Source organism: Herpailurus yagouaroundi, unplaced genomic scaffold, assembly GCF_014898765.1.
Source record: "Herpailurus yagouaroundi ecotype Mexico unplaced genomic scaffold, PumYag 295, whole genome shotgun sequence".
NCBI classification, from domain to species: Eukaryota; Metazoa; Chordata; class Mammalia; order Carnivora; family Felidae; genus Herpailurus; species Herpailurus yagouaroundi.
In genome coordinates, this window is record NW_024412512.1 from 1,344,067 (window position 1) to 1,360,537 (window position 16,471).

The 16,471-nt window shown below is 63.6% G+C and overlaps 3 protein-coding genes and 1 long non-coding RNA gene across 5 annotated transcripts in view; 1 reads left to right on the top strand and 3 right to left on the bottom strand.

The window, feature by feature from the left end:
• TMPRSS9 (transmembrane serine protease 9) overlaps positions 1-8,664 on the top strand; it is a 50,224-nt gene extending 41,560 nt beyond the window's left edge. Inside the window, exons 15-19 of the mRNA XM_040461774.1 lie at positions 2,526-2,907; positions 6,572-6,743; positions 7,380-7,645; positions 7,720-7,856; positions 8,326-8,664. Coding sequence (XP_040317708.1) covers positions 2,526-2,907; positions 6,572-6,743; positions 7,380-7,645; positions 7,720-7,856; positions 8,326-8,487 — 1,119 coding nt within the window. The 3' untranslated portion in view covers positions 8,488-8,664. The remainder of the gene's footprint in view (positions 1-2,525; positions 2,908-6,571; positions 6,744-7,379; positions 7,646-7,719; positions 7,857-8,325) is intronic.
• LOC121021436 (uncharacterized) lies at positions 2,030-3,368 on the bottom strand. The gene is made up of 2 exons (XR_005786540.1): positions 3,038-3,368; positions 2,030-2,316 (listed from the first exon to the last, which is right to left on the bottom strand). It is a non-coding gene; the product is annotated as an uncharacterized LOC121021436 (long non-coding RNA).
• Positions 4,429-10,020, bottom strand: TIMM13 (translocase of inner mitochondrial membrane 13). 2 transcript variants are annotated; one of them, XM_040461776.1, is made up of 3 exons: positions 9,752-10,020; positions 9,597-9,665; positions 4,429-5,919 (listed from the first exon to the last, which is right to left on the bottom strand). In XM_040461776.1, the coding sequence occupies exons 1-3, from the start codon at positions 9,869-9,871 to the stop codon at positions 5,782-5,784; spliced, it is 327 nt and encodes a 108-aa protein (XP_040317710.1). In that variant the 5' UTR covers positions 9,872-10,020; the 3' UTR covers positions 4,429-5,781. The 2 variants fall into 2 exon arrangements, with proteins under 2 accessions (XP_040317710.1, XP_040317711.1); XM_040461777.1 differs by lacking the exon at positions 4,429-5,919 and adding an exon at positions 8,016-9,445 and having other exon boundaries at positions 9,752-9,956.
• A 260-nt stretch (positions 10,021-10,280) lies between these two features.
• Positions 10,281-16,471, bottom strand: part of LMNB2 (lamin B2) — a gene marked incomplete at its 5' end in the record, with an annotated part of 19,905 nt that continues 13,714 nt past the window's right edge. The window contains 8 exons of the mRNA XM_040461710.1: positions 10,281-12,931; positions 13,591-13,704; positions 13,966-14,085; positions 14,602-14,709; positions 14,801-15,086; positions 15,189-15,409; positions 15,721-15,846; positions 15,946-16,116. Coding sequence (XP_040317644.1) covers positions 12,890-12,931; positions 13,591-13,704; positions 13,966-14,085; positions 14,602-14,709; positions 14,801-15,086; positions 15,189-15,409; positions 15,721-15,846; positions 15,946-16,116 — 1,188 coding nt within the window. The remainder of the gene's footprint in view (positions 12,932-13,590; positions 13,705-13,965; positions 14,086-14,601; positions 14,710-14,800; positions 15,087-15,188; positions 15,410-15,720; positions 15,847-15,945; positions 16,117-16,471) is intronic.

The window sequence follows — 16,471 nt, forward strand, 5'->3', positions numbered from 1 at the left end:
ACTGCAATTCCAGGCAAAATTCCAGTAGCATTCCACCATATGACTTGGCAGGCTGGTTTTAAATTCACGCAGGAGAGCAAAGTAATGGTCCTGGTAAAGAAGACTCAGGAATGTGTGTACCGCCGGGAACAACAAAATAGGAAGCGGCGATGGCTCCTACTTCTGTGTCAACAACCAGCCCGAAGCTTAGTGACTGGGAACGAGACTCATCGATGGGGCTCCTGAACCTGCACTTTGGTAAGAGCTCAGCAGGGACAGATTCCGCCTGCTCGTCCCAGCAGAGAGGGCCAGGGCCCCAGAGGGTGGACTTCAGTAGTAACACTCAGAGGTATTGCTCACGTCCGCCAGGTTGAAGATATCGGCTGCTGCTGTTGGGGCGCCTGGGTGGCGCAGTCGGTTAAGCGTCCGACTTCAGCTCAGGTCACCATCTCGCGGTCCGGGAGTTCGAGCCCCGCGTCAGGCTCTGGGCTGACGGCTCGGAGCCTGGAGCCTGCTTCCGGTTCTGTGTCTCCCTCTCTCTCTCTGCCCCTCCCCCGTTCATGCTCTGTCTCTCTCTGTCCCAAAAATAAATAAACGTTGAAAAAAAAATTAAAAAAAAAAATATATCGGCTGCAACATAAATGTACACTCACAGGCCGCAGTTGAGGGAAATGTGGCAAATAACTTGCAGTGGGAACCTCTAGGGCAGGTTCTGGGAAGTGCACTTCTGGGTTCAAATCCTGGCTCCTCTTCCCACAAGCTCCGTGACTCCAGGCACATTACTCAACCTCTCTGGGCCTCGGATTCTTGTCTGTAAAACGGGGCCATAGTAATACCTGTCTGCTAGGGCTGCTGTGACTTGAATGAATGAAGCAAGTTGTAAAATATTACATGTAACATATTTATGTACATTTTAAAGACAGCACTACATATTTTCTAAAATTACTAATAAATGTAAAAGCATAGTGGGACCCACCAAGCTCCTAATATGTTCACTTTTGAGGAAATGGGGCCCCGGGACCAGGGGCAGGGCTGTGTCAGTCCCCACTGCCGTGTAACAAAACTCTCCAAAGCTTGGTGGTGTGAAACAGCCATTTCTTCCAATCATAGATTTTGTGGGTTGGAAATTCCGGTGGGGCCCAGTGGGGCTGGCTTGTGTGCTCCACGTGGCGTCTGCGGCCTGCAGTGGGACGGCTCAAAGGCTGATGTCCCAGGAGATTCTGAAGGGGTTTCGACTTGCACATCCAATACTGGTTGTTGGCTGGGGTCTCAGCTACACCCTACATGTGGCCTCTCCACGTGGATTCCGCCTGGGCTCCTTTCCACCTCGAAACGTGCTGGCTGGCTCCCAAAAGCAGGTAATTCAAGGCAGCAAGATGGAAGTCACCTGGCATCACTGTCCCCAAAGTTTAGGGGCGAAGGCAGCCACAGAGCTGCGCCCAGGGTCATGTGGAGAGGCAGACCCCCACCACCCTATGGGAGGAGTGCCAAGATCTCCGCGTTCAAAGAGCACATGTGGGATGAGGGAGACAGTCTCCTGCCACCTTTGGGAAAAGCAGTCTGCTGTGTGGCCTAAGCTCTATTGTAACATTCTGAGTTTTTAAAGAAAAGCAAGGGGTGCCTGGGTGGCTCTGTCGGTTAAGTGTCCGACTTCAGCTCAGGTCATGATCTCACGGTTCGTGGGTTTGGGCTCTGTGTCACGCAATGTGCTGACAGCTCAGAGCCTGGGGCCTGCTTCAGATTCTGTGTCTCCCTCTCTCTCTGACCCTCCCCCATTCATGCTCTCTCTCTCTCTCTGTCTCAAAAATAAACAAACATGAAAAAAATTAAAACAAAAAACAAAATGGGGGCGCCTGGGTGGCTCAGTCCGTTGAGCCTCTGACTCTTGATTTCAGCTCGGGTCATGATCTCACAGTCCAGGACTTGGAGCCCCGTGTCCAGCCGGCTCTGTGCAGACTACATGGAACCTGCTGGGGATTCTGTCTCTCCCTCTGCCCCTTTCCCGCTCTCTCTCCCTCTCTCAAAAATAAACTTTAAAAAAAAAAGTGTTTTTTTTTCTTTTTAAAGGAAGAGCAGTATGTTACTGGTGTAATTTTTTTTGAAACGCATAGGAAAAAGGCTGGCGGCTAATGAGCAGAGATTGGGTTTTCTGCGTTTTTTTTTTTTTTTTTACATCTCAAGAACAAAAGCAGGAAAAATTGAAGTTGAGAGAGAAGTGACTTGATCAAGGTCATGCAAGGTCTGAAGCCAGGTCTCCGGAGCCCCCGTGCCGTGTCTCCTGCTCCATTGATGGGTCTCAGCCACCCATGGGAAGGCTGGAGGGCCAGGCGGTGGCCCCTGCAGGGAAGGCGCTGCAGGGTCACAGCCAGATCTTTACTTTCTTCCTTTAACTTCCTCCCCTCTCCACCCCCCCCCCCCCAAGTCTCGGAGGAATAAGTGATCTGCATCATCGCGTGTGCTGGGGGCGGACAGCGTGTGGTCTCACGCACCATGTGAAATGATGGCCACAACAGATGTAGCTCACCTTCTCCTTCCTTCCCTTTCAGGGCGACTCCGGGGGACCCCTGGCCTGCGAGGAGGCCCCCGGTGTGTTTTACCTGGCGGGGATTGTGAGCTGGGGGGTCGGCTGCGCTCAGGCCCGGAGACCTGGCGTGTACGCTCGAATCACCAGGCTGAAGGGCTGGATCCTGGACACCATGTCCTCCGGGCTCCTCCCCACCACGAGGACCCCCGCCACCAGGCAGTCCTCTGGGACGGCAGCGGCCTTCACAGTCCCGGGAGTCCCGGCCAGCACAGCCACCCCCTCGGCCACCAGCAGGGCAACCAGCCAGCCCGCCAACATGACTGCAGCCACCGTAAGCGCCACTGCTGGGGGACAGACACCCCTCCCAGACGCCCCGAGGACCACCGTGGGCTTCCAGCCACCAGGTACTGGGGCGAGTGGAGTGATGTGCGGGTGGCAGGGGTCCCGTGTGGGTCTGCTCACGCTGTTAACGTCACAGGGGCCACAGTGCGTGGAGGGTGGGGGCAGGCTTCACCAACAGACGCTTGTTCTCACCCAGGCTGGAGGTCAGAAGTCTGTGTAGACACTGTGCTCTCCCTTGTCCGTGTCCTCATGGGACCGTCCCTGTGCGTGTTTGTGTCCTCATGTCGTCACCTGTAAGGACACCTGTCACACTGGATCAGCACCCCCCACACACACACAGTCCTGAGAGCCAGGGACACGGGCACTGGTTGGCCAGATGTATGTTGTCTAGTGGCGGATGCCTTGGCCCCAAGCCCCTGTCTGCTCCTGTGTTATTTGTTATTTAGTTAGTTATTCATTTTTAATTTTTTTAAGTCTGTTTATTCACATAGAGAGAGAGCCCAAGTCGGGGAGGGGCAGAGAGAGAGGAAGACAGAATCCCAAGCAGGCTTTGCACTGTCAGCGCAAAATTTGATGTCGGCCTTGAACCCACAAACCACAAGACCATGACCCTGGCTGAAGCCAGATGCTTAACCTACTGAGCCACCCAGGTGCCCCTATTTTTTATTAAAAAAATTTTTTACTGTTTATTTTTGAGACAGCGGGGCAGAGAGAGGGAGACACAGAATCCGAAACAGGCTCCAGGCTCTGAGCTGTCAGCACAGAGCCTGACACGGGGCTTGAACTCATGAACCATGAAACCATGACCTGAGCCAAAGCTGGACACTCAACCAACTGAGCCACCCGGGCACTCCTTTATTTTTTTAATGCTTATTTATTATTTATTTTGAGAGAGTGTGCACGGGTTGGGGAGGGGCAAAAGGAGAGGGACAGAGAGAGAATCCCAAGCAGGCTGTGCGCTGTGCCCAACATGAGCCCAATGTGGGGCTCGATCCCACGACCCTGAGACCACGACTTGAGCTGAAACCAAGAGGTGGACGCTCAATTGACGGCCACCCAGGCGCCGCTGTCTGCTCCTGTTACAAAACGGAGACTTTTCTGAGGCACCAGGGCATGTGGGGAAGTGCCCGGCGGGAGGGTCATCACGGACGTCCAGGCACCCGTCGTCCATGCTTGAAACCCTCCTCTGGGCCGCCCTGGGCCGAGCCTGCCGTGCGATGCCATGCGGCGCGGCAGGGAACCAGACGTTGGCGACGCACACACACAGTCCCTGGCAGGCAGGAGTGAAAAGGGGACTGTGCTGGCCCCAGCTGACCCCACAGGCCCCGCTCAGGGGCCCCTGGCTAAATTGGCTCAGCCCATCTTGGCAGAACGAGCCCAGAGAGATACTGACGGAGAACGTGCCTTTGAGCTCCTTCGTGCGTGACTAAAGCGTTTTTTTATTAAACAGTGATCAGAAGGTACGAACGTGTGGTGGCAGGTCCGGAGTAAAACGCCATCACGAGCGGCCAGCTTCATACTGGCTGCAGCGTCGTGGGGAACCAAGGGCAGGACAAGGCCTGGCTTCTGTGGGGCGCGGGGTGTGCTGGCGGGACCCCTGTCTTAGCAACCATCCCACTCCTGCCCTGCCAACCCTCCCCACCCCACCCCCCCCCCCGTGTCAGTTTCAAGGGACCGAGTGGTAGGTCGCAAAACTCAGAGAGGAAGTGCTGCCACAGAGGAGGGGCCCTACCAAGTAGGGTGGAGGCGGGGTGGGGGGATGGGGGAGGGCCCCGGGCACGCCGCCCCCGCCTGCCCCCAGCAGACGTGAACGTTGTGCTCGTGTCCAGATGCTGAGGGACGGAGTCTGGCTTCATTCAGGCGGGGAGCGGGTCAGCAGGGAGGGACCGAGCACGCTTCTGGGAGTCCCGGGGGTTCAGCACGTGGGGCTGCGGGCCTCTGCCGGCTGCATCCACTTCCCTTCCTTCTGGGGAGTTTCCCAGAATTCCCGGCTGTTCCAAGTCCCCATCTCCAGCATCCTCACCGACTCCCCTATAGAGACTGCGACCCAGGGGGGTTTCCCTGCTTCCCTCCTGCATCAGGGTCCCTCCCTGGGCCGCCTGGATCCCCACTGTCCTGTTCAGGGGTGGCAGGGGTGTGTGCGTCTGGTCTAACCCCAGGACACAGGAGCTGGGGGAAAGTGCTCATGGTCACTATCTTTAAGGATGTGTCGCCTTCTCTTCCCTAGTCTCTTCTCTTTCCCTCGCACACACATGGACGTGTGCACACGTGGCCCGATGAGCCTGGGTCGCTCAGGCACGGACCTGTGCCCACAAAGCCAGGTTTAGGGGCTCGCTGTAGCGAGGCAGCCCGCACACCTTCAGAACCATCGCACGGCTCCCAGACCAAGGAAGGGTCTGGGGGCACAGAGGGGGTGGATGGCATTGAAGAGAAGCAGTCTCTGTTGGCTGCGGGCCCAGTCGGCCACATGCCAGGGGTCCGGGCAAGGGTCGTCTAGACCCTTTCAGGGGGACCCAGGTCCTGTTTCCCTGGCAACACAAAGTTAAGACGGATGCGGAGAATCCAGTCCAGAACCCGCTGAGAAGTTATGCACCTGGACCGGAAAGGAGACCAAGGTCCCAGGCCAAAGGGGGTCTTCTGTTCACGTGGCTCTGGTTCCTGACGGCAGTTTCTGCTGGTCTGGGTGCGGGGAAGCTTCCAGCAGGGACACTCAGGGATACTTCACAGCTGCCGCTGCTTGTTCTTGGCAGAAACACTGTCTCTGTAGCCGGCTTTATCTGGGTCTGGCCTCCCGCCCTGGTGATTTTTACTGTTCTAATAGTCACAGCCAAGTTCTTAACTTGGCCTCCAGTGGAGGTGAGGAAGCCCCCTGGAATGGCACACATTCTCGCGTTGTTCAGCGTGGGGGGGCACTTCCAGGAGAGGAGCTGTTTCCATCAGATTCCCCAGGCCTCCTGGTCTTGGGCAAGATCCCCATGGTGTTGGCGTGTTGGGGGTGGGGCTGAGAGGGAACCGGGCAGGTGGCCCCCCCCATCTCTCCGTTCTCCCCTTCCAGCTGAGGTTGGGACAGGAAGCTGAAGGGCAGGAAAGGCGGGCTGGGGAAGGAGGACTGTTCCGGAGGCGGGAAATTCCTTGTGGGAATGATAGGGCAGGTCCCTGGGTGCCCCTATGGGTGGTAAGGGTTCCTGCAGCACCCCTTACAACCACCAGTTTGCTCTGTCTGCAGTAGTGTTCGGAGAGGGCATCTTGTGCTGGGGGAGGGGGAGTGATACATGTCACAGCCTGGAGGAAGTGCTGAGGGAAGGATACTGAGTCACACAGAACCCCAGTAAGGGGAGATGCCCAGAGAGGGCATCCAGGGCAGTGCAGGAGCTGTTGGGACAGGGAAGGGGCCTACTGGGCGGCAGCCTAGGGTGTGCAAAGGCCCCGGGGCAGCAAGGAACTTGGCTACTAGGGCAGTGGGAGACGCCTGGTGAGGAGAGGGAGGTGAGCAGAGTTGCTGGGCTGGCCCTGAGCCACGTAGGAGGCAAACCTAAAATGCATTTCAAATACTATTTGAGAAAAGCTCAGAGAAGCCTCATTTACAGGCCTAACCACCAGGCCCAGTGTTCCTGACAGCGGAGGTTTCCCGAGGCAGGTCCCCCAACCTAGTGTGGGCTCCTCCTACCCTGCGCGCTCAGGCGGGGATGCGCTCACCCACCGATCTGTCACCCGACTCCCCCGCAGACTGTGGTCTGGCACCGGTGGCAGCGATGACCAGGATCGTGGGCGGCAGCGCCGCGGCCCGCGGGGAGTGGCCGTGGCAGGTGAGCCTGTGGCTGCGGCGCCGGGAGCACCGCTGCGGGGCCGTCCTGGTGGCCGAGAGGTGGCTGCTGTCGGCGGCGCACTGCTTCGATGTGTGAGTCCGGCCGCCCCAACGCCCCTGGCCTGTGCGCTTCACTGGAGCGCCTTGTCTGAAAACTCACCGCGTCGCCTGTCCACGCTTTGGCCCCAAATGCCCTCCCCAGCCACTGGCACCCACCGCCCCAGACCGGCCCCTCCTCTATACAGCCCCTCCCCTGGCCGTGCGGCACCGCAGTCCCCCCACCCCGAACCCTGGCCATGGCCTCTCCCGGCACCAGGGGCCCAGGTCTGCAGCCACGGGCAGGGCAGGGCGGGAGCGGAAGTCTCTGGGGAACGATGGAACACTCCCACCTTGGGCCCCCCCGCTGGCACTTGGCACCAGACCCAAAGGCCACCCAGTGGTGAGTCCCCTTCCCGGTAGGGCGCTCGTAGGGTGGACCAGGCTAGGGGCCCTGTCCTCCAGAGAAACGCGCAGCGCGCCTCCCAGGGCCAGAGCCCTAATACTTGACGGGGACGGATACGCTTGTGGTGTCACCTCCGTGCGCGGTAGCACTCACTCCAGGCACGGGACCCCCGCACCCTCCCCGCCGTCCTAGGGTGAAGCGACGACAGCCCCATTTCCAGATGGGGGGGGGGGGCGCGCCCGGAGCGCGGGGATTCGGGCCGACGCCTGTCCCCGCGCGCCCCGCAGCTACGGGGACCCCAAGCAGTGGGCGGCCTTCCTGGGCACGCCGTTCCTGAGTGGCGCCGAGGGGCAGCTGGAGCGGGTGGCGCGCATCTACAAACACCCCTTCTACAACCTCTACACGCTCGACTACGACGTGGCGCTGCTCGAGCTGGCGGGGCCCGTGCGCCGCGGCCGCCTGGTGCGGCCCATCTGCCTGCCCGAGCCCACGCCGCGGCCCCCCGACGGTGCGCGCTGCGTCATCACCGGCTGGGGCTCGGTGCGCGAGGGAGGTAGGCTCGGCTGCCCCCCCTCCCCCCGCCGCGGCGAGAGGGCCCTCGGCCCACGGCTCCCGTTTCTCCCGCAGGCTCGATGGCGCGGCAGCTGCAGAAGGCGGCCGTGCGCCTCCTCAGCGAGCAGACGTGCCGCCGCTTCTACCCGGTGCAGATCAGCAGTCGCATGCTGTGCGCCGGTTTCCCGCAGGGCGGCGTGGACAGCTGTTCGGTGAGCGCACTCTGCAGCGGAAGCGGGCGCTTCTCGGGACCCAGGTCCCACACGCAGAGGGCAAGGGGGGCGTGGCGGGGCGAAGTCGTCACCGCGGCAGGACCCTCCGGCGCCGCCCTCTCAAGCCCACCAAGCAGGGCACCTTTTCTGACCCTGGAGGAATTTTCACTCGACCACCGTTTATTGGGCATCCGTTATGAGCCGGTTTCGGCGCCTCGGCATCCCCCGCCCCCCTCCCCGGCCCGGCCCCGGCGGGATGGGGACGTGGGCTGGGCAGTGACTGCCGCGTGAGGCCCCCATTCAGCCCGGGGGAAATACCGAGTGTCCATGAATGTCTGCATGAACGGGTCATCCTAAGCTAGAACCCCTTTCCCAGAAAATAAGCTCACGAGGAAAAGGACCCGGGCCCAAGGGCTACTATGGGGGAGGTAGTGGCCTGCTCTTAAAGCCTTTCCTCTCCTTCCCTCAGGGCGACGCCGGGGGACCCCTGGCCTGCAGGGAGCCCTCTGGCCGGTGGGTGCTAACTGGGGTCACCAGCTGGGGGTACGGCTGTGGGCGGCCCCACTTCCCAGGGGTCTATACTCGGGTGGCTGCCGTCAGAGGCTGGATCGGGCAGAACATCCAGGAGTGACCGCCAGCACGTGGCTGCACACGCCCGGGACGAGAGGTGACGGCGCCAGGAACCGGCTGGCCCCTCTGCCCGAGGAGGAGAGTCTAGGTGGTGGGCGGGCGGGGGGCTAGGGGGCTGCGGGTAACCGGGTGCACGTTTGCTGCTTATTTGGATCCAATAAACAGCCCCTTGTCCCTAGCCTGATGGCTCAGCACCTCCGTATCACAGCAGGGACCGTTCGGCTGCTGTTCACCCGGGGCCCAGATATGGGAGGTGCGGGGGAGGGGCAGCAAGGCCTCCCCGGGGCAGGACTACCCTCCGTCTTTGGCGCCGGAGCGGGGGGGGGGGGGGGGGTCGGGCCAAGCCTCCTCTCCAAGTTGCCTTTCGCGTGAGCAACCGGCTCCCCGTCATGGTCATTGGAAACCAGAGGCACAGAGGGTAAAGAGGCGCAGGCCGGTCAGGGGACCCGGGAACACGCCGGGCCACCTCCCGCAGAGACCCCCTCCAGGGAACACCGATCGGGTGCTCTCCGCATCTCCCTTATTGGCCCCCACCTTCAGGTGGCCACGGCCAGGTGGGGCCTGACTATGCCCCCAGGTCCCAGGGCGGATTCTCCGCCCCAGGTGCACAGTGAGCCTGGACCCCGCAGGGGCCAGCCACGCCGCCTGCAATCTGGGAAGTCCCAGGGCCCCCCACGACCCGAGGGAGCGACGACCCCAGTGTGGCGGCACCGGTCTCGTCCTCAGGAACCACGGGCAGGCAGGATGCACAGGCGGGCCCCCGCTTCACAAAGGGCCTTTATGGAAACGGAAAAGGGGGTTGGGGTGGGGGCCTGCCGGGAGCCCGCGGGGCCGGACGCGGCGCGGGGGGGAGGGGGGGGTCACATGTTGGCTCGCTCCCGCTGTAGCCGCGAGTTGTAGGCGCGGGACACGGTGTTCCAGGCGTCCATGTAGCGGTCCATGCACATGGCGATACACTTCTGCGGGCGGGAAGGGGGCGCGGCTCGGCTCAGCTACGGCCGGACCAGCGCCCCACCCCAGGCAGCGGTCCGCGCACGCGCACTCGTCCCACCGCGACGCCCGTTGATCCGCGCACGCGTACTTGCCTCCACGCGGCCCCACGCGCCTCACCTGCTCCGAATTGTCCAGGGAGCCCCCCGGCTTCCCGATGCACTTCCGGAAGCACTTGTCCGTCATCCTCTGTGGGGACAACGCGAACTCAGCCGCGACACCCGCGCCCGGTGGACCCCACTGCCCTCGGCGCCCGCCCCGGCCCGACCCCGGACCTGCAGCAGCTCCTGCGCGTTAGCCACGGCGATCTGCACCTTCACCTGCTCCATGATGAGCCCCGGGTCCAGTTTGCCGCCGCCGGAGCTCCCGAAGTCCGAGCCGAAGCCACCCTCCATGGCTCCGCAAAGTCAACCGAACCGAGACCGCGTGCGCCGACCCGTACCCGCGCCGGAAGTTGCCCCCCCCAGGGCACCACGGGAAATGGAGTCCGGGCTTGTTTGACTACGACCCCCACAAAGCTGTGCTTCCACCTTTGCGCATGCGCGGATAGGAGTCACCTTCTGCGCCGGCAGCTTTTGGTTTCGAGGCCCCGGGCCGGCAGAAAACGTCCCCGGCTCGTCCTGCGGATCCCGCGGCGCATGTGCACAGAGCGCCGGGCGTGTCGCGTGACCGAAGGCGCAGCCCGGCCGCTGAAGCTCGGGCACACCGACGCGGGTCGCTGCCAGGGAGTGTCCCGCCGTCTCGTATGCCCCCCTCCGTCCCCGGTCTGGGGCAGCCGCGTCAGAGTAGACTCGGGGGCAGAACTTAAAATCAAAATGTTTATTGGAGTGTTGTACAAAAAGTTTCCGGTCATAAAATGCATATTACAAATCATTGGAGAAAGAAAAAGACCACACGTTTGGCATGCAAGTCCTTAGAAGCCGTCCGCCCAGCCGGCCCCACGGCAGGTTGTGCTGATGATCCGTCGGGGCGCGGGCCGCGGGGCGAGACCCCAGCGGGGGTGCCGCTGGCCCGGGCGCCCGGTTAGCGAGTGGGGCTCGGACAAAGGAATCATTCGCTCCCGCATCGTTTAAAGCGGCTTAAAGCTAAGAATGACAACTGCAGACTGTTTCCCAGGCCAGCGCTGACACCTGAACGTTGGATTCCGTTCTGGATTTCCAAATACTCCCTTACCAACGGCCGCCATCCTCCTGCAGTCACCAAGGGTCCCTAGTTTACCTTCCCCCCCCACCAGACAAGGACACCACGGTGCCTGGGCCCTTTCACCCCTCCACTCGGGACCTCCGCCAGGCCACCACGGGTTGGGGGGGAGGGGGAAGGCCAGGCCACCACGGGTTGGGGGGGAGGGGGAAGGCCAGGCCACCACGGGTTGGGGGGGAGGGGGAAGGCCAGGCCACCACGGGCTGGGGGGAAAGGCTGGAAGCGGGCCTGGAAAGGACAAATGTCACCTGCCAGGAGCAAGCCCTACCCGTGCACCTGGAGGCCCTGCCGGAACCGAAAAGGATGCCATGAGGCATCTGGGCCCATGGGAACGATGGGGCCCACTCCCTGTCCACCGTCGCCTCTCCCCTCCCTGCAAGATGTGGCTGAGACCAGTGCAGACTTTGGAGACCCCCACCACGACCCGCCTGATGCCTCTGCGTCTGAGCTCCAGACCCTCACTGCGCATGCAGTTCCTGTGATGCGGGTGTGGGGGCACCACCTTAGGGCCTCGGGGGCCCGGAAGCACTCCTGGGGAAGGTCACGCGTGGGGCGGAGGGTGGTGCATCATCGTGGCAGGCGAGCCCTCCCCCCCCCCAACCCCAGGACCCACCAGAAACGGGGGAGGGGTAGCGGTGAGACATTTCCCTTCACGAGAAAAACCAAGTTCACACCCTGGGGGCTCCGGTGGCCACGCAAAGTACCTGACCTAAAGCTGACCCTAGATGCGGCAGACTGTTCGCTAGCCTACAAGCCTCTGACCCTCTGGCCACAGGCAGTTTCCAAGGAAAGGGAGACGGGTGGGGACCGCAGGGACCGCACACCGGGGCTCCCTGCCTGGGGCGAGTGGGAGGGGCCAGCTTGGTAAACGTGCTACCTTTTGGGGGCAGCGTGCCTCCATGGCTCAGTATTTCGTCTTTAAGACTTGAGCTGCGCTTTCTGAAGGAATTTGCTGTCTGCGGCCTCAGCGTCCACCGAGCTGGCCACCCTCCACCCCCTCGGGGGACTGTCCCAGTGACCCTGCCTCGAGCCCTGAAGTGGGATCCGGCAATCTGAGCACTGACCAATGTAAAAAAATAAATATCCATTAAAAAAATAACTTCTGTGTATCTATGTGGGAGGGGGGATGAACGGTCAGCGAGTGCAGGGGGGGGGCCGGCGAGGTGACCGGGAGCCGCCCTGCAGGAACCGGCCGGCACCAGCACGGCCGTCAGGGAAGGAAGTCGCCCACAGAAGCCAGGGCAGCGGGACACGCGAGCACGCGGGAGCCGGTGGGGACCCGCACTCAGCCCCGTGCACAAGGCACAGAGTTGGAGAAGGGGGCGGGGGCTCGCCCCGAGGCGGCTCTCCTCTCAGAGGCCCGGGAAGCAGCTGTCACACGTGGACACTCGCCGGCGAGGCTATCCCGCCTGTGCCCTTGCCATTTACCTGGTGACAAGTCTCCAGACAGCGCTGTCCCTGTCCCCTAGGTTTCCGGGTCTCCTGCCCCGCTGGTCCCGCAAGCCGAGGAACTCAAGTACAGAAAACTCCAGAACCCCAGGGCCCGACGGCCAGGAAGGGAGGCGGGCTCACCGCGGAGCCCCCGACACGTGCACAGACACCCGGCCTGCGGCCGCACACACGCTCCAGCGGAGTCAGAGCAGAGCCTCATCCACACCTCCCGCTCCCAACGCTCTGGTCTCCGGCCCAGCCGCCAAAATTCCACGGGGGGGGGGGGGGGGCGCTGGCCCCCCTCCAGGTCACAGCCTAGGCTCTGGATTTGGTTTTTAAAGAGCTTAACCAACAACGAAACTCCCGGGCATTTTTGCTCTCAGCCCACTTAAGGCCCACGGGTTGGTCCCGAGAGGAGAGGCCAGCCCCGCTCTGTCCGAGGGAGAGACAGAGGCAGGGAGAGAGTCGGGCCCCTGCACCCCCGCCAGGCCCTCCAGCCTCCAAACCCCGCCCCCGGCAGCTATTAGGTTCCTCGGCCTCCTCGAACTCAGCCAAATGGTGAAATGCGGCACCAAAAAAAAAAAAAAAACCAGGTCCAGACAGTGGCGATGAAGGGAGGGTCTGAGGAAGCCCACCCACAGCACAGATGGCAGAGACCCGCCCCCACGTCCTGGCAGTTTGCTTAAAAATTCTCTAGAAATGTATCAAGGACTAAAGACGGCCAATGATATAAAAATAGTTTTCAGTGGCTCTGGGTAAAGACGTGATGAGGCGAGTTCCGTTCACATGACGCGGCAGCCTCTCGAGGTGGTCCTTGGGTCCCCCTGGAAAGAAAGGCCAGCAGCCTAAGAGGCCGGAGCGTGCCCGCCTGGCTAGGCAGGTAGCTGGTGGCCCCCCCCACCCCTGCCAGACAGGGGCTGGACCAGGGCCTTCGCCAGCCCAGAGCACCAGCATCCCGCGAGAAGACAGGGCCAGCAGCTTCAGCCTCAACTGTCCCCGTTCCAGAACCTTCCACATCTCCCTTCTGAGCTACACAACACAACTGAAATGTCAGACCCCAGTCTTAGGACTTAGAGCTGCCGCGGCAAGGCCCCGGCGGCCCTCCAGGAGCCCTTCCCCCAAAACCATCATCCAGGCCCCGCTGTCTCAGGCTGCCGGAGCAGTGGCACAGAGCCCATTCGCCGGGGGGACCCTCGGGTTTACACCGGTGCCGCCTGGCGGCACTCGGGGGCCAACACCGCACTCCTGGGGGGCCCCCGGGCCAGAACCCTGAGGCCCTCACAATGGGCAAGAGCCAGGAGGCAGGGATGTCGCCCCTCCACCCCCAGCACCACCATGGCACATCTCTGGCCACAGGCTGTGGGGCCCTTCCAGGGGGTGAGGCCCCGACTGTGCCAAGAACCTTAGCGCAGACGCAGCAGCCCGCGGAGCAGCACGGCCCCGGGGACATGGCGGCCACGCATGCCACCCTGGGGACTTCTACCTGTTGATGGAAAAGATCCTCCTCGCCGAACTCGGCTCCCTCCTCTTCTCCCTCCTCCCCGTTCTCCGTCTCCCGCACCACCGAGGACTGCTTCACGGTTCTCATGGCCACCTCCTGGGCGAGAGAAGAGCCGTGGACACTTGACCCCTCGGGTGCCCAGGGCGCGGCCCACAGGCCGGCCGTCAGGTGAGAATGCTCCGGCCAGGCCTCGGCGCGCCGCAGGACAGCACCCCAAACCCAGGATCGCCTCGCTGGCCCTGTGGCCGAAGCTCCACCCCGGGGCTCCCACAGCGGCCCGTGGTGCGGTCAGGGAGGCTCCAGGAGGGACCCCGGGGCCAGGACAGAAGACGGCCCCCACAGGCCCAGGGCACCCACCTCCCCATCCGCGTTGACCAGGACGGTCCGGAAGCTGTCGCCTGTGCTCCAGCGGTTCTGGCTCCTCCACACAAGGGTCGCGGGGGGACTATGGGCCACTCCTGCACCAGCTGCCCACACCTGGGGGACACAGGGGGCGTCCCAGTACTCTGTGCCACCAGCCGGTTCCCTATCACTGCCCCCTGGGTCTGCCGAGGGGTGTCCGTCGCACCACACTGAGGTTCACGGTGGCCGACGGCTCTCATCTCAGCGAACGACGGCCGTGCTGGGATCAGAAGCCCGTCGGCTCCAGGGGTCCACACCCGTCACTGTTAACATCTTCCGCCAACGCCCGCCCGCCAGCCCGGACAACCTGGATCCTTCTCTGCCACGGGACCCTGACGTGTCACCAAGGTGCTACGGGGCTCCAGGGAGGGTCCGCTGGCACAGCAGTGGCACACGGGTGACCCGTGACAAGCAACAGCCGTTCTCGGGGCAAAGTCACTCAACCACCGCCCCCCCCCCATCCCCTTTCCTGCCCCATCCCGGCCCCCGGTCACATTGGGCACCTGGCTAGCGGCTACTGCCACCCCCGCCCCCCCCCCCCCCACGCCCCCCCCCCCCCGCCGGCCCACCTGCCCTTCCGCGGCCACCTACCGTGACGGTCTGGCCGGCGCGCAGCACGTACTTGGGCGTAAACTTGTAGGCAATCTCCTCCCCCTCCAGGACCTGCCTCTTGATCCTCCAGTTACCCAGAGACTGGTCCTGGCAAAGGGGACACGCGGCCTGACGTGACGCACGGCTCGGGGGGAACCCCACGGGGCCCGCCCCACCCCCAGGGACGCGGGCCTCTCACCTTGTCCGAGCTGTTCCTCAGCTGCACAAACCTGCCCTCCAGGTCGACCTCCTCGATGCCCACGCCGCCCGTGGCCGACGCCTGCTGCGCCAGGTGGAAACCGCCGCCGCCACCGCCGCCGCCGCCGCCAGAGCCGATGCCGCTCGAGCCCGGCGACTCCTCCGCCTCCAGCCGCTTCCGCTTGCCGCGGCCCGTGCGCCCGGCCGCCGCCACGCTGCCGCCGCTGCTGCTCGACGTGGCCCGCGACACGGTGATCCGCGACGACGGGCTGGGGGTCAGCTTCAGCCTGGGGGACGGAGGGCCGACTAGGGCTCCCGAGGGACCAGACCCGCTCGGCCTCCCGGTCCTCCTCGCCCCTGCCCCGCGAGGCCCCACCCCCCCCCCCCACCTCTCCTCCTCGCCCTCCAGGAGCTTGCGGTAGGCGCTGATCTCCATGTCCAGGGCCAGCTTGACATCGAGCAGCTCCTGGTACTCGGCCAGCTGCTGCTGCATCACGTCGCGCATCTCTGTCATCTCCTGTTCCTTGGCATCCAACATCTTGCGGAACTTGTCCCGCTCCCCGGCCATGGTCTCCTCCAGCTCGCGAATCCGGTCCTCCGCGGCACTGGCCTGGGGAGGAGTCGGGGCGGCCAGGTCACGCGGAGAAGCCCTCCCGGCTGCGCGCCTCTCTTCCCGTCCTCCTGCACACGCGGCCAGGCTCCTGGGGCGGGCCGGGGACAGACACCCAGCCCCAGGAGCTCCGGTGGCCGGCGGGCCCCAGGCCCCCTCGGCCGGGCCAGGCCGGAAGGAGCGCTGCATGCATCACCAGCGCCCGTGACTCGCCACTGCATCTACACCCGACGCCAGAAGCGGGGGTCCCGCAGCAGCGGCGGGGGTCGCCGGGGGGGTGGGGGGCGGGCAGACAGGCCCCGGGGAGTCACCTGCTTCTGGAGGCCGGACAGCTGGTAGCTGAGGGACTCGACCCGCATGCGCGCTTCCTTCAGCTCCTCCCGCGCGGCGCTGGCGGCCTTATCGTTCTGGTCAGAGCTCAGCTTGGCGCTGTCCAGCTGAAGGGACACGGACCGGCAGGTGAGCGGCTGGCGGCGGACGCGGGCGGGCGCCCCCCCCCCCCCCCCACCGCGCGCCGCCGCCACCGCCGCGGGCACCTTGGCCTGGTAGGTCTGCTCCAGCTCCAGCTTGTACAGCCGCACTTGCTCGTCGTGCTGGCTGCGCAGCTCCTCCAGCGCCTGGGCCATCTTGAAGTCGTACTCCTGCTGCCGGCTGCTGTCCACCTCCACCAGGCGGCGCTCGTGCCGCCGCCGCGTCTCCCGCACCTCCTGCCGCACAGCGAGCGTCACCGCTGCGGCGGGCCCGCGGCCACGGGCACCCCCGGCCTCCCGGTCATTGGTGTCCCCCACCCGAGAGCCAAGGCTGAGCGAGGGCTCAAAACTGCACAGTGAACCTCCGGGGGGCGGGGGGTTGGAGACCCAGCCCAAGTGTCCTCCAGCTGACTAGCAGGTAAATAACGTGTGTCTACCACCCCCGCCGCCCCACGGACGGACCCCTGAACACACGACGCTCAGAGAGGGAACCAGACACGAGAGGCCACGCGGGGTGTGAGTCCACGGGTGTGAAACGTGCAGAACAGGCTCGTCCACGGACAGGAAGGGGGCTCGCGGGGGGGGGGGGGGG

Bases quoted from the DNA above. Each gene is read 5' to 3' on its own strand.
- TIMM13 (XM_040461776.1), bottom strand. From the start codon at position 9,871: ATGGAGGGTGGCTTCGGCTCGGACTTCGGGAGCTCCGGCGGCGGCAAA. The intron at 9,666-9,751 runs GTCCGGGGTCGG...TTGTCCCCACAG, and splicing joins ACGCGCAGGAGCTGCTGCAG to AGGATGACGGACAAGTGCTT. The intron at 5,920-9,596 runs GTGAGGCGCGTG...CCTGCCCTTCAG, and splicing joins CCCTGGACAATTCGGAGCAG to CTTCCTGTCCCAACCTCAGC.